This window comes from Sinocyclocheilus grahami, unplaced genomic scaffold, assembly GCF_001515645.1.
Source record: "Sinocyclocheilus grahami isolate Dianchi unplaced genomic scaffold, SAMN03320097.WGS_v1.1 scaffold21.1, whole genome shotgun sequence".
In the NCBI taxonomy this organism is placed as follows: domain Eukaryota; kingdom Metazoa; phylum Chordata; class Actinopteri; order Cypriniformes; family Cyprinidae; genus Sinocyclocheilus; species Sinocyclocheilus grahami.
Window position 1 is genome coordinate 2528333 of NW_015505200.1, and position 16480 is coordinate 2544812.

The window sequence follows — 16480 nt, forward strand, 5'->3', positions numbered from 1 at the left end:
TGTGTTGGCTACGCAATGGGTTGCTACGCGACAGGGCATTATGTTTACGATTTTGGCAGCACACCTCGCCCTCCTTTTTACATGTGTCATATTTGAAAGGATTCAGAAACCAAAAATAGCTGATTTAGGAAGTAATAGGCTAATAAAACGCCAGGAGTTTTATTTGCAATCCGTTACTCAATATAATCGCATGTCTTTGTCTACCGGAAACATCCATCCATCAACCGCAGCAACACACGTGCTCAGTACTACCGGTAATTTTTAAGTTTTCAATTTTTTTCAATTTTTTAGTTAGTTACGACATCTTATTCTCAGTCAGATCCTCTGATAAGGTGATCTGGCCGGCGTCTTCATCATTACCGAGCTTGATTGAATTTATTTTTATTCAGCTTATACGTTGGTCAGAATTATTTAGCCTAATGTTTGTGTCTGCTCATTTATGGTTTGTTTTCAGATGAGAACCAGTACGTTGAGCCAGAGCACTGCTTTGTAATTACATTATCCAGAAGTCACTTATGAAAAGCCTTGAAACTATCTTAAAACTATATTCACAGGGGGTGGGGAGGGGGGTGTCTTTGGTTAAGAGGTGGGGCCACATCTGAACAGCGTGTACTTTGAATATTGGAAGTTTAACAAAGAAATGTCCATCAATTTAACGAGGTCGTGTTCAAAACAGATCCACTTGACAGCTGTCTTCTGTATAACGCCAAGGAGCAAGCGATGGTAAGAGCAAATGATACTAGGCTATTACACGAGGTGTAGCCTACAGCCGAATGATTCTTCCGTATGTTCTTTCATACCACTAGGAAGAGATGCATAGCTTTAAAAGACTAACAGATAATCAGTTGTTTGAAATGTAGCTGTTTAATAGAAACGTTTAACTTTGGCTTATTATTCGTTTCGGGTCAGAATAGCATTAGGCTAGTAACAGGGCGGGTGAAGTGTCAGCAGTGATGCTGGTTATACATTTTGCAACCTACAAGCTGTACAATAATAGCTGTTTATTGGGTTTATCATTTGATAACATACGTATGAAGAACCTGTTGAATTGTCCACGACGCGGTTAAAATTGTTCCAGTGGTTTAAAGGTGTTTCCCCCCCTCTTGCTTATATTTTCAATCTCAGTATTACATGCCAGATTACCGGATTTGCGACACGTTTAAATAGTTTTGATTGTCATGATTTACAGTGAATAGTCAGCTAGTACTCGTAGGCTATTACTACTTAAGGCTCAGACACTCATTGTTTAAGTGATGAACCTATAAATGGTCTTATCAAATGACAAACATTAGATTAATCTCAGGAAATTACAGTAACCTGACTGTGATCCTTTTTTGTGTACGAACACAAGAATCAATGCCTTATACATTGTCACAGAAAGTTGTTACAACTTTTGGTTTTCCAGTTTCATATAACATTTACATTTATTCAAAGTGACTTACAAATGAGAAACACTAGAAGCCTAACCTTATGTAAGGTGGTTTTGATGTCATATGTCTAGAGCATCTCTCTTAGTTTGAGTTTAATACTTAGTACAGTATGATGCAGATATTTAGTTTTATTATTTTAACTGTTTTCTTTTTATTGTTAATTTATAATCTTTTCATATTCTGGGTAGATGTTGGTATTTTTAAGGTACAGAATGGAGATTTCTGGAAAGATTTGCTATTTCAGGCACTTATACAGTATAATACTTCAAGATCTGGTATGTATTACAAGAAACCATATTCTTCTCATTGTTTTGAATATAGTGGTGATAGAAGAATCTAACCATTTGGCCAGTCTTTTATTAACAAGATGTATATTGTACTTTTGTTAATGCATGAATCTGCTGCTTGCATTGATGGTACAATCAGTTGCTTCATTCTGCCATTAGGGTCTAAGGGTCCACATGCGGACCAAATCTGTTCACAAACATGTCAAGATCATTTATGATAACGCAGAGCAGCTCAACGGCGTGTCAAACCATGCTATAAGTGACCATGCTGTCAAAGCACTACCTCTGTACCATACATGGTGTGGTTTAGCTCCAATACATAAAAAAGTGTCCTGTGTTGACATTCCGTGTCACGTGCTAGAGAAGTGCCAGAGTGTGGTACTTTAATGGACTTTTAGTTTATTTGCTTTTTTAGTTGTTTAAACTTTTGCTATGGCCATATTTCAGAATGGATTTATTATTATTATTATTATTTACATTTGCAATGTACAATATAGAGGTTAAAAGTCTGTGAGAAAACAAAAGTATTTTTTATTTGTATTTTTTCTCCCAAGGATCTATCATTAAATGTTATGGCCAGAAGGCTTCAATAGCCCTGTACATCTACTCAGTACATGCACAGTTGTTATAACAGTGTGTAGTATTGAATGCTGCATTTGTGAGGAAATTTGGTAAATTCTCTTCAGATTACTTTTCCTAAGCCTTTTGAAAATGAGCACAGCTCATATAAATGTTTATGTAGTCTGGGAAGGTAGTTTTATTTTTCACAATTAGTGCACCCATGCATGGCCACCTTCATCAGACCGAAAATCAAAACTTTGAAATTCCTGGCCAGATAGACTGTACACCATTTGTCCACAATGTAAAGTAAAAGGGATTAAATGGCTGTATGAAGAATATTTCTGTGCTGGCTGAGTGGAAATTGGGAATGTTTTTGTTGTTTTTTTCTGTAGGATGTGCTGTCATGCTTGAACTTCCTAAAGTTAAGAAAAAATAATTTTTCCATGTAACCCAGATATTGTTTTTCGAAAATAGTGTGGACAAGACCTGATAAGTTCCTGAAAATTTGATCATGTCCATTTTAAGTAGTTATAACAAACTGCTTTAACTGAAGCAATGAAACTGGACAAACTGCAGAGATGTAGGGTTAGAAACAAATGGTCAGATTGTTAATAAGTTTAATGGGAATGAGAAGTTTTGACAGTTTCTCCTCAGTTGAACACCAATAATCAGTAAACGCAGCAATGTAGTAATTTTACCCATAGCTTTTTTTCTATCCGTTTTGTTGCTTATGTTCACTTATACCATATTTTTAAGATGTACAAAATTTGCAGGGCCAAGTATGTCTGATTGATGGATTTAACCAGTTGAACATTTGCCAGAAAATTGCGCAAAGTTTATCTTAATGAATTTAGATAAGAGAGTAACTTGTGTGCTTTCACTTCTTTGTAGATAACACTTGCAGATAGAATCCGTTTCATGGATGAGCAACAGAAAGAGAAAATATCTAAAATAACAACTGAAAACCAAAGACAGAACAGAAGTGCCCTTTCTCTTTGGTGGTTTTAGGAACTGGTTATATCATTTAGACAAAATCCCCCTCACTGTTAATCATCTACTTTATTGCTATCAATGTTTTGTAGTAAGTTTCGGCAATGTCACTTAATGATAAGATATGCTACTTTTAAAGTGTCTGTCAGTTACTGGATGAATCATAGAAAACTGCTGTAGAATACTTTAACAGAGCACACATCCTAATCCTTATTAGTAAAATCTTGCAATGGTTTATTGAAGAATAATTTATTGGTTCGTTGAGTCTCAATTTCATACACTATTCAGCATTTCTACTAATACATACGAGGTCACCGCCAATGTTATGGGAGGCACTGCAGTGTTTTGGAGCTCTGTGTTATCTCTGTTGGGTGGAGTTGAGGAGGTGCAGTACATTGTATTATGCTACTACAGATGCTCAGTTGCAATCAAGCCGTTCCAGACCAAAAGGAGAAACTTAAGCATAAACCTTTAAATAGCTTTAACCATTCTAGTGAAGGATGTTTTGCTTTTGCTGGGGAATTTGGAAATGTTTCTTTTGCCTCTGGTGTCAGATGACATTCACTGTTAAATACAAACAATAATGGGACAGTTTTTTTTATTATTCAAATTTATGACTGCAATGATGGTGGCAGTCTTTTATTTTCAGTATTAACTTCAACTTCAAATAATTTAAATTGCTTTTTTTTGAGAGATGTCATGCACTGTGCATCAAACCACACCAAGATGCATTGTATACCTATATATAATGGGTTTTTAGACTTGTGTTCTCATTGGCTGGTCAGTCCAAGCAAGGTAAGACACCTGCATGGTTAGCCAGGGGTTGTGTATGTCATTGAAACTGAGTGCCAGTTTAAGCCTTCTTTTCCACCCGTCACAGATAATGAGAGCCACCCTATGACCTGCCACAGCTTTGGATTGTAGTCACTTCATCAGCCACTTTAAAGCAGTGTCTGCAAGGTGACTTCTCAACTTCTACCGCCACATCCAACTGGGTTTCTTGAACATTGCATTGTCTTCTGATGCCATTTATATTAGGGGCATTCCAAAGGGTTAAACACTCATTAACTTTGCACAGCATTAACAATTGCAGGCTCAAGATACTTTTCCAGGAGTCAAGCCTTGAAATGCTTAAAGTCAGCATGAAACGGAAGTAGCAATTGTCTTTTTTTCTCTACTGTAACGTCTATCTGAGTGAAACGGCATCTGAAATGAGAGGGCAGGACTTGATTTCGTCCTTCGGGAATTGATTGGATCATTGGAAGTTGGGGCGTTGCTAGCAAAATGGAGGTATATCTAAATGCCAGTTTGCAGTTAGTTGTGGGGGGATTTCTCTCCACTGGATTAACTGCCGACACCCTAGCATGAAGAATTTTTTTATTTATTGATGAAGACGAGGACGATCAATGGCACAAAACATGCCTAAATAGCTTTTTCCAATATGGCTTTTATTTTTTTTATAATTTTTTAAATAGTTAAATGTAATAATAATTTTTTAGGTAATTGTTTCAGAAAATAAACATTTAGAATAAAAATAATTGGTAATAATTATTATTTTTACAGTTTTTGCTGCCCGACCTTCCTGGAGACTTTCATTTGTAAAGAGCTAATTGGTTACAGTTATATTTTTCCATAGATAGCCCACAGCTCATTCAGTAAAGTGCACATGTTTTGTGTGATGCAATAGACAACTAAATACTGATAAAGGGAGCCATCGGTTCAGAGAGTTTGCTCTGCTTATCTCATGTCTTATCTTGCTGCTTTTTGTAAATAAAAACATATTTTTGTGAAAAAGGTTGAGGGGCTGAGGGATAGTACACTTGTCTCTTAACCTACTTTTGCCCATGCTTTATCTTTTCCCTTTTTTTTCTTGTTTGTTAAATTATTATTCTATTTGGGTACCTTGTTTGTTTAATGTTCCTAGGTTCTTGTTCCCATTAACAAAACCATAGCAGTAATTTTCCACTGAAATATTGGTGCATGTTCACTTGCCATATGAGTGAAAGTTCACTCGTCCAGGCTGAGGTGTTAATTTCAAATGGTTGGTCTGGAGAAGCGTTCACTTTAATTCTGGAGGAGTGATGTACTGTGTTGCCTGGTGTCAGGATGAGTGGTTCACAACAACATTAGAGTGATTTAAGAGGCTCCAGTTGCTGAACTGTTACTTGAGTCTTGGTCTTGCCTTAAACTGACAATATCTGGTATAGTGAAGAAGTACAAGAAACTTTGGATTTCTGCATTACAAGATTTACATTTTAGATTTAGAATCTAAAAATGTCCATGTGCTGGATTTTGAATATTGTTGTAGTAAACCAGAAGGATTGAATGTGGGAAGTTTTCACAGTTAGACACTGTGAAAACTTCCCACATTCAATCCTTCTGTTTTACTACAACAATCCAGAAGGTGGACTATAACAGTTTGTAAGCTGATGTAGGCTATAGGTTAATTTGGTAAACCATTGTTGTTTTCTAGAAGCTTATGTTCTGTACCCATCTGTCCTGTAACCCTTTGTTTTAGTTATTTGCTGAAAATACTAAGTCTTCTCATCTTAGTTAACAATTTAAGCATCCTCTACATCACTTCTCGGAATAATCGTAATATCAGACTTTAAAGTCCAACATAAACTCCAGCCACACTCCCAGCCAGCACATGGGCAGTGTAATCAGCAGTTATGAAATGATTGTTTTAAAGAGAGAGCAACATGTTTGGGGGCTAATAGCTGCTTTTCCCCCTCTTCCTCCCTCCTTCTCCCTGTCACATGTTCCTTTCACATCATAGAAAAGTTCCTGGATTAACGCAGAATTAGCACAAAGCAGAGACGCCACCTCAGCCCAACGTTGCAACTAGCGGAGAGAGGAAACGATTGAGGGAGAAGCAGTGTGCACCAGAAACTAAGACACATACCCCAGCAGCTCAAGACGAGTTCCAGAGAGCACAGAGACAGGCCAGGACGGGCATCCTTCCGGAAAGGGGACCCACGCCGAAGAGAGCTTCAAAAGCATGGCGGAAAAACAATTTTCTGGCATATTGGTGAGTCACTCAGACTTGCATTTTGTAACTTTTATAGAAATGTTACCTTTTTCTCCATGCCCAGTTTTTCACAGCTATAATTTTAGATTTGATATTTTTGAAAGTTATTTTAGTCTTGTATTATGTGTATTTCTTAGTAACATGATCTGGCAATTTTTATTGTCTGATTAAAAGTTAGTAATCAAGCAGGTCAAAGCATTTTGGATCAGGCCACAGTTCTAAAAAACTTTTTTTAGTTTTTTGAATTGTTTCAAAGAGCTGAACTAAAAGAAATGATTAGACCTTAAACCTAATTACAGGGGTTTTCCCCTACTTACAGCTTTTATAATAAAGACTCTCGGGAGTAGTGTGAAATGCCCTGACAGCTCATATATATCTTTAACTAATGATTAGGAGAATATAAATAAATTAGATGAATTTTAGATGAATTTAACAGAGGATGTGGTATAATTTAGGGAAGAAAATTCATTTTATTCATTTTAAGAAAGTTCATTTTATGAACCCTCGCGGCTATTTTGTGTTGTAAGAAATGTCTTAGAATTCACTGCTTCGTTAATGGATTTAAATAAATTAAGACATTTTTCCAAATGATTGTGAAAGCAATTTAAACCTGGAATTTAAAACTGTACATGTCTTCTTGAGTTTCCAAACCCTGATGACTTTATTAACCATTGCTGTGCTGAGAGTACACACATCTGGCAGTATGAACTGATCTAAAGTGTTTGATGCGAGACCACAATGCAAGAGTGACAGTCAAGGATGTATGACATCTTCTAAATAGATGTCAACGTGGCATAATACTTAAAGTTTTTCAAAAGAAAGAATAAAATAAATTCAATTTCAGTCAAATAAAATTTTTTGATGTGATTATAGCTACATTTGCAACATTGGTTTTTACTTTAAGATATATTATTGTTATTTTTAGTGTTTCTAATTGCAAATTTTCTGAAGGGTGACATGTTTGTCTGAAGTGTGGAGTTGCTGCGTGGCTGGGCTTTTGTTCGGGGTGAGTGATGCTGTAGTCTCTTGTGTGACTGTAACTGGGTAGTGTGTTTCTGGTTCTGAGCTGTGCTGTGCTGCCTGTAACTACATAAATAGTATTTCTCCATTTAAACCAGTCTTGTTTTTTAATTTTTAAAAGCTGTGTCACTTGATTGCATAAAATGATACTTATGACAGAACGTTCTGGTACTATTTTAAATTTAATTATAATATCAAAAATAAGGATTACAATATTCCACAATTGGACTATTTACAACATAATCCCTCCTAAATTCTGTCCCAAATGCCTTTCAGAATCATGGTTAAATAGAATGGATATGGAAGTCCATATGAGGAATATGTAGTAAATAGGTCGTAAAGCTAAGGAAAACTGTTGCAGGGGTCCTATATTAAATAAACCTTTGTGGTCCATCCCCACCTTTATCCTCCCCTCGTGTGATTGGTTACAGTGGTTGTAATATTATGGCTCCTGTCCTTTGTATCTCTGTGTTCTTCTAACTGTATTGTCTTGTACTTTTAGCCTTGTACTGTGTCCTGTACATTTTGTACGTCTAAACATGTGTATTTATTTTTGTGAATGAGCATCTTGCAGATGGAATACATTTGATGTTTAAATCACATTTATGGTAAAATTGCCATTTTTTTTCACATTAAGTTAATCTTAAAAATCTTAATTGAATTGAACTGAATTTTTCATCATTTTTTTTCTTTCAAGTTTGCAGATTTTTATGTTGTATACAATGCCGTCCAAATGCCAGATTGCTTTGCCCCCCCATAGAGAGTTGCATTAACATTCTGCCTTTTAGACTTTTTCAGCCCCTTACCCGTTTTTTTTTTTTTTGGTGAGATGTGCTTTCGGAGGTCAGTGGCATCAGTGTGTTGTTGGCAATGTTGTGGGGAGTACAGAGGTTTGGTTTGCTCTCAGGAAGGGAAAGAAGATTTTGACCGGCACATTTGTTTACTCATCACTCTAAATTACTTTTACAGATTGCACCTCATTGGACACAAATAGTTTTGCTTAATGTACAATATCTGATCAAGTGGAAGTACCCTGATAGATGGTTTTTGTGTACTGTCAAAAGGCATGAAGCTTGCTTTAGTGCTTTGAATGGCATTAAGTCCTCTTTGTCTCTGACAGAAGCTGTTCTGCTTTAAGAATATCCTGACGTTTTGACAATAAGATGATGACAGCGTAAAGCCCATTGTTACCCTCTGACAGTGACAGTAGAGAATGTTAGCGCTGTGGTAACCCAAAACATAATTAGAGATGAGTAGAATGACATAAGAGGAATTAATGCTGGAGCTGTCAGACATTCAGAAGCAGTTGCGGAGGAACTGTTGAAGGAGCTGTGATGACCGTTTGCTGTACTCGCTGCTTCTTCTGTCCCGCTGGCAGCTCTCCATCCTTTCCCAAGGGTTGTTAATGTGTGCTGCTCCAGAGGCCTGTTCTGCCTTTCTGAGGTGTTAGGTGCATTTCGGGGGAAGGGTCCATAGACCCTCGTAATTGGCCATTTAGTTAGGTGATGGGGAGTTCGATATTATTTGTTAAATATAACAAAAAGTTGTGTGTCTGATTGGTCCAAATGCTACACTGTGAATTTGAAATGAAACGGAAACAAATTTTGGATCCCGTTGTCCCTCAGGATGCTAGGCTACTGCTGCACGTTTTCACTCTGCTTTGTGGGCTCTCAAACATTTTGGTCAATTAATTAGCATTAAACAAAATAAACAACAGTAAATTACATAGATACATTTTCTTTCTGTTATTCAGAATGTCTAAGGACCCTAGTGAGCTGTTTCACTGTCACATGACATTCTAAATCAGCTAAAATGGAACCTCAAACTTATATTTAAAATTGAAAAAAGTGACTGGTTTGAAATACTTCACATAAGCAGCAGCTGGTTAATGGTGACTAATGTGCACCTCATAAGTAGCGTTCCTCACGTGAAGTGCAAGAGAGACAGTTGATTCCTATAGAGTTCTGTGTTCTAATACGTTGCTATTCTGCTAAGCTTATGGTGCATTAGTTTTAATGAGCACAAAAATACATAGCAAATGCATGTATATTGGGTGAAATGGTACATTTTTAATTAGACAACTATTTTGTCTGTACATTTCAGTATTTAACATGATTATTGTAATTATTTTCAATCCATATATAATATTTTCCTTAAACTTGAAGCAGTGCATTTTGGGATTGCCCTTTCTGTGAAGGATAACCTTCTTTGGAATAGCACACTACCATGCTACTCTTGCTATTTCTGCAATATACATTAGACATAAATATTAAGACTGTTTCCAACACTGCATTAGATTTTAGCCAGAACATGGTGGCAGCTATAAATAATAAAATTTAAAGGGATTATGCACTCAAAAATGAAAATTGTCATCATTTACTCATGTTGTTCCAAACCTGTATGACTTTTTCTTTTGAAGAACATCTGGAACCCAACAACATTGGAGCACATTGACCACCATTGTATGAAAAAATGTAATAAAATACTGAGACTTTACTCAAAATGTCTTCAGTTTCAAAGAAGAGACAGAGTGATACAGTTTAGGAACAACCTAAGAGTAGTGAAATTGTACTTTTTTAGTGAACTGTCCCTTTAACACACCTATGCCTAACTTACTAGCATTTGGTAGAGCCTATATTTTAGTGAATCTCTTTATGAGATGTCACATAATTTTTTATGAAATGTGCATTTTTTTTATTATTCTTTCGTTAATAATCCAAAGTCTCATTAATAGGTGATGGCCATCAAGTTCAAGGCCGTGTCTAGGTCAGCAGCACTTATGTAAGGAACATATTGAACTGTCACTCACTTACATTAACTACAGCATACACATCTTTGTAGCTGTGCAACCGTAGTGCCTTCAGGGGCTTGGGAACAGATGTGATTGAGCAAAGGGGAAGTCAAACATGATTTCTGTCTATGTTTGAGGCGCAGACTGTACTGTCTGTGGAGCGTACCGAGCCCACAGAGAAGGCAGCCACCGTGGAGTATGCACAATTGGAGGACAAGGGCCACCAAATGCTAAACACGTCCACTGCTGCGATTCCTTTAAAAAACACTCCCCTCCGCTAAAAGGGCCCATTGAGCCTCAGCCTTTAGATTTCATTTGAAGTAACCACTCAGGCTGAAAATTTCGTTTTTCTGTTTCTTCCTCTCGCCTTTATATATGAGGTACCCCTATTCTACCCAGGCTAAACACAAATACTGACCAAGAAAGAGCCACTTTTTCTCCTCGCTAGCTGAAATTATGGACCGCAGTTTAGCATTGTGTTCCACCCACCTGGCTTCCTAAATCTTCTTTTATTAATATTATTTTTAACGGTTGAATTGGAGTCCCTCAAAGCCTTTTCAGCCCATATTTAGGTAATTTGTTGCGCTTGAACCCGACCTGCTCCCCCCATGGCGTTGTGAATGGGAGAAAAAGGCTTGGGATGAGGGGGGGTCTGCTGTTCTCAGGGTTTCTCCACAGAAACAGCCCCTTGACCTATTATATCATTTTGAAGGTCTCCATGTTGAAAGATCACAGCAACACAACCCTTGCTTTTGTGTTGACCAGTTCGTGCATTAAATTAAGTGCCAGGAAATCCATAATAAATTCAGAGAAAACACAATTTCAGACGCACAGAATTTGACACAGGAATCAGAGTGTTGTAGTAGTCCAAGCTTGTGTGTTTTTTGACTTGCTAACGTGACCTAGGTAGTTATAAATTGTCATACCAATCTCTTTTTGTGCTGTTTGAAATAGCAAATAATGAAAATTAGTACATATGCAACGTTCTGTAACGTGACCTCTGTGTGCGAGTAAATGGACCTCACTGCGTGCCTCTTATGTACTCCTGATAGAAAGCCTCACTCGAATGTCAGAGAGCCTCCTCTGGTGCTTTTTATACTAGTTTCTTTTTGCTAAGAAAAAGGGCCTCCACCCCACAGACATCGTGTAAACTCAGACTTTCAACTGTTTGTCAAAACATAGATGGCCCCATTACAAGCCTTTCCTTGCATTTTCATTTTATAGAATAAACTTTTCTACTTCTCTTTTTTTTCTCAACATTCCCGTTGTCACTTTTCTAATTGGCCGATTGTTGAATCCACGTGAGGCGAGTCAAAGTCACATGTACATGAAGTTCATCCTCAGCTATGGTCCCATATGTTTGTCAAAATATGTATGTTTTGCGCTTTCTCCAGCCTGATTTGTGCCCAAGCTATTCCTCTGAGCCCCATTCTCCCCGGAGGAGATCTGAGCTACACGCTATTTATAAAGAATTAGCAGCTGGGGCCCTTCCAGCCAAATAATGGTGGAGTGGGGGTGGAGGGAAGCTTCAGGTTAATCCAAGCGATGGAAATTGCTCTTCGGTGTCCCAAAAGCCGTTTGGACCAGGTGGACATCACAAATTCTCTCTCTGCCCTATAAGCACACAAACAAACACGCCAAAGGAACAGGGCAGGAAGTCATTTTCAGGCGAAGGTCCATAAATATGTCTCTGTGTTGCCCTCTACAATGGTCGTGCCAGACTTTTCACTGACTTCCCTATATAGTGTCTGGCCAAACAGTGCCTCAGATTAAGATTCACTGCGTTACTTCCTGCTGTACAAAATAAGGATTTCCGTCCGACAATGAAGAGACCCCTTTTAGCATCATTATTATTACAGTTGAAGCGTAATACATAGTGAGAGCATATTAAGTTGATTTGTAATGATAGACATGAATTTGAATTCATTATGACATAATGGGAACTGGTGAAGGAAACACTCATTTATTTGAATTATTTCATTATTAGGAGGCAATTATCTTAAGCTATTGTAAATACATTTGAATGCTTTTAATTGATCAGTTAAATTTCAAGCAGACCTGGGTCAAGATTTTTGAGTTTTCACTCTTTCTATCAGTGTGTTAAGTCAATTTTAGGTCTTTGAACATCAGGTTATCGCTGTCAGCAGTCAGTTGAGTTCTACATTTTGGTATTTCTCACACATATAAGTGCATTCAGCTGGTTTTCCAAAACGAAACATTTGACCTTTTAATGATCTTACACATTTTTTTTTTATTATTATTTTTGTATATTGTTTTGTTGAAGATATAAAGAGAAGATATTGTAAGAAACTGTTTTGGTGCCATTGGTATTTTATGGAGTGGGATGACATGAGAGTGGGTAAATGATGACAGAATTTCGATTTTTGGCAAACTGTCCCTTGAGTCTTTCTGAAAGCTAAATAAGATCATGTCTCAGATATTGTTTTCACTTTAGATATTAGCAGTCAGTCTTTCAGGCTGTGTGCTGTCATGTGCAGGGGGTAAAAATCATGTGAGTTGATTGTCTAAAACCGTGGTCCTCTGTTTTGTGTGTGTGTTTGCTTAGGGTTGTTTTTGTGTGTTGGACATACCACTCTAGATTGTAAATGGGGCAAAAGAGAGCTCCGGAAGGAGACGGCTCATCAAAGCCTGCACTAAGTTTGAAAAAGTGACGTTTTTAGTCAGCAGTAGTATTTTAGCCCTCACTGAGGCCCTCTTGTTCAGCTTGTCAATAGAACGAACGTGCCCTGAATGGAAAACACCTGCTTAAGGGCTCTTGCTGGAAACCACACTTACTGAAGCTCCCTAGTGAATCTGGAAACCACTTGTGTTGCTTTCCTGTTTTTAAGTTACACTGTAGAGGCTTCTGAATTAACACTTGTATGAGGTCCTCATGACCCAGGGGTCTCTGTATAGAAATAGCCTTTTTCATCCTCAGTGTTGTAAAGCTTTTTTTTTCCTCATAAGAATGTCTTGGACACTCTTTTCCATATTGTGAAAGTAAATTATAATAACAAAAAAGTAATAGTCCATATGACCTGTTTCATATCAGTGATTAATGACTTACATTTTGGTCACATATAACTTATTAAAAAGATTCAGAAGTCCTGAAATGCAGCACACAAGTGAGAGACCATTTTAGTGGTGCTTTTTGTAGTTTTAGACCTTGAAACCCCTGTTTTCCTTTTACTTTCATTATATGAAAAAGAGTCAGGATGTTCCTTAAGAATTATTTATGCAATAGGAAGTCAAATCACTCAAATTTGCAAAACATGTTGTGCTGGTAGCCTAATATTTAAGAACGGGGGTTTGCTGACTCACAGATTGCAAGCGCTAAGTAGAGGTGAGCCAGTAATTGTAGATACTAAGCTCAAAATCCTGCTTTTTCTTCATTGTGAACTCGAAGGAACTTAACCCCTTGATGTTCCAGATTTTTTTTTAGAGCTGCTTTACTGTAAATAGTTTTTGAAGGAAATGCATGTGCAAAATGTTGTGCAGTTTTTTCCCCTGCAAATGTAAAAATATAATTTCTAAATAAAATGTATAATATAATTTATAAATAAAAGTAATGATTGAAATGATTTTATAATGTTTTATTAAAAATATTATTGCATATAAGATTATATTCTGTACAGTAAATGTTTATTCAAAAAAAATGTAAATCACTATAAAATCATACAAAAATAGTTTTAATAGTTTTGAATGAAATGCGTGTGCAAAATGTCATGCAGATTGTTTCAATGGTAAAAATATTTGATTATCAAGCAAACATGATTTTATAATATAAATGTTTTATTAAACCTTACTATGTATAAGGTTATAGATACAGTAAGATGTTTTGAATAAAAATGTATTCACACAAACAAATTTTAGCTAAATAAATAATATGAAGAGAAAAATGCTATTGAAAATAGTGATGATTAGGTTTGTGGGGATTGAATTGTTTTCTATTATGAAATTTAAGTTCTTTAATGAGCACTAGGTATCTAATTAGGAGATCTTATTCCCCTACTCCCACATGTGCGCACTTGTTTAGGATCTGTCTGAGTTTTGTTTTGATGTGTTTATTCCATTTCAACGCCATAGCCCTTCTCTTGTTCTCATCACTCACTATTATGCTATTGATATTGGGCAGCGCAAATAGCGGAGTGTTCATATCCTCATTAGAAGCGAGTGTTTTTGTGAAGGGAGTCGAGGCTCCGTGCTGCTGCTTGACTAATAGGGGTTGGCTAGGGCCCCTGAGGAGTCTCTAATGACCGCCTGTGTCAGATTCCCTTACAGCCGGGCTCGTGGCTCAGACACAAGGAGCTGCCCGGAGCTATGTGCATTTATATGTGTGTGTTTGTGTGAAAGGGTAGGTGTCACAAATACATAAACAAAGTCTCAACCAATTGCTTGTAGTCGCTGGAACTCAAGTGGAAAATAAGCATCACATATTAATTGAGAGGACACTCAAATTTGCCAGTTGATTTCTGATGTAATTATCATAGATATGTTTATGAAACCTGCCTTTTTTGCCATTTTGTATTGAGACAGAAGTACTAAGAAGTACTGGGGGAAAAGAGTGGAAGTATAATCGTGATATGACACAAGATTTGAACTTAAATCTCTCACAAGACCATCCTCATCTATCTATCTATAAAGCATCTATATGTTAACTGCTAGTGACGTTTTTGCAGTATAATTATGTTGTGTAAGCACTTAGTGTTGTTAAGTGTAAAGAGATGCTCATCTCTTTGTGATGCTGTCTGTTCCCAAAGGGTCAAACAGGCAGAGCAGATGTAGTTTAAGCTCAGCTGGGAGAGTATCATCAATATCTCACAGGCATAATAAACTGTATTTCTGGATCTATTCTTGCATACTTTTTTGTTTATCTAGGGTAGGATTTGGTAGGTAAATTACTAGTTTCATGCATTTAATTTATTCTATTTACTGTTTATAGGCATACAATTATTTTGGGATGACTGGAGGATGTTTTGGCTTGCCTTTGGACTGTATTTACAATTATGCAGTGGCTCTTATGACATGCTTAATATATAAATGCCATTTGCAATTATGTAACAAAATGTATAACCATGTGCCATTTATTTTAAAGTAATATAGCACAAACACACAAAATAAGTTATATTTTAAATTATAGAATGATAGACATGCTTAAAATCATGACATAATGTGCCCACTGTTTGTTTGTGAAGAACCATTAGTGGAACGTTAGCCTGATAGTTGATGTGATGAACTACACATGGTTACACTGCTTGAGGAGAACAGACTTAATTTATCCACTAAAAATCACCTTGACACCTGTAACAGGGCTGATGAGACGTGAGACATGCGGATCCATATGCAAAGCTTTATTAGACAGAGACGTGGTCATAAGACAGGCAGGGTCAGAACACGGGCAAACAGGTATATAGCGGGCAAAACACAAGAACAGTCACAGGGCTAGCGAAGGACACCGATGGGCAGACAGAATCGGAAGGGACAAGACTAAGGGAGAAATCCAAGAAACCAGGCGAAGATCAAGAACCGAGAAAAGGGCTAGGGCTAGGGCTAGGGCTAGGGCAATCACTAGGGCTCCGTAATGTAGCTATCTGGGGGAAGATAAGCGCTAGACAATACTCGGCAGAGGGAAGGGATCAGAGTGAGTGTTAAATAGTGAGGGAGTGATATGAAACAGCTGGGTGCAATCAGTGTACAGCTGTGTGCAATCCGTGCTGAGTGCAATCAGTGCAATGCATGATGGGAAATGTAGTCTGGGGTGATGTGCAACAGTGTGTAGTGCGAGAGTCAATGCAATAGGAAAGGGTGACCTCTGATGGCTAGCAGATGAAAGTTCATGGACCGGATTCATGACAACACCATTGGTTTAAGTTATTAAATGAATGGCTGAGAAAAGCAATGTTATTTCTGGTAAAAGCTCTAGCATCATTTGTTTCCAGATGCCACCTGGTTTGATATTTTGTTTCTAATGAAGTGGTATTCAGACATATTAAGTGTGACCAAAGAGTGTTTGCACATGAACTTAACCTCCAGATAGTTTATATATATATATATATATATATATATATATATATATATATAAAAAAAGACTGTGCAAGTTTTGAAGTTTTGACTAGTCAGGTCTTTATCAGTGCTGAAGACCTGACTAGTCGAAATGTTGTGCTTTCTGTAGCTTAAAATTAGAGACCTGCATTCCCACGGGAGTACCGTGGGACCCAACGCAACAGGGTGCGGCGCGGGACAACTCTTGATGGGCGAGTGCGGGAGCGGGCGGGAAAAGACTCGTGTGTGTGTGTGCGGGATGCGGGGGAATAAGTGTGTACTCGCACTAGGCAATCTTAACCGGGCCCCAGCGCATTTGACCCCCAAA

The 16480-nt window shown here is 37.4% G+C and overlaps 1 protein-coding gene across 3 annotated transcripts in view; it reads left to right on the plus strand.

Annotated features, from left to right (window-relative positions):
* The window catches only part of LOC107557089 (sodium- and chloride-dependent glycine transporter 1-like), a 49493-nt gene that overhangs the window by 135 nt on the left and 32878 nt on the right, over nt 1–16480 (plus strand). The window contains exons 1-2 of one of the 3 annotated variants that reach the window (XM_016240430.1): nt 205–254; nt 6048–6299. In XM_016240430.1, the coding sequence (XP_016095916.1) occupies nt 6270–6299 (30 nt within the window). In that variant the 5' untranslated portion in view covers nt 205–254; nt 6048–6269. Of the gene's footprint in view, nt 1–204; nt 255–640; nt 724–6047; nt 6300–16480 lie in introns of those variants that run through there. The other 2 variants (XM_016240425.1, XM_016240436.1) reach the window with 2 other exon arrangements.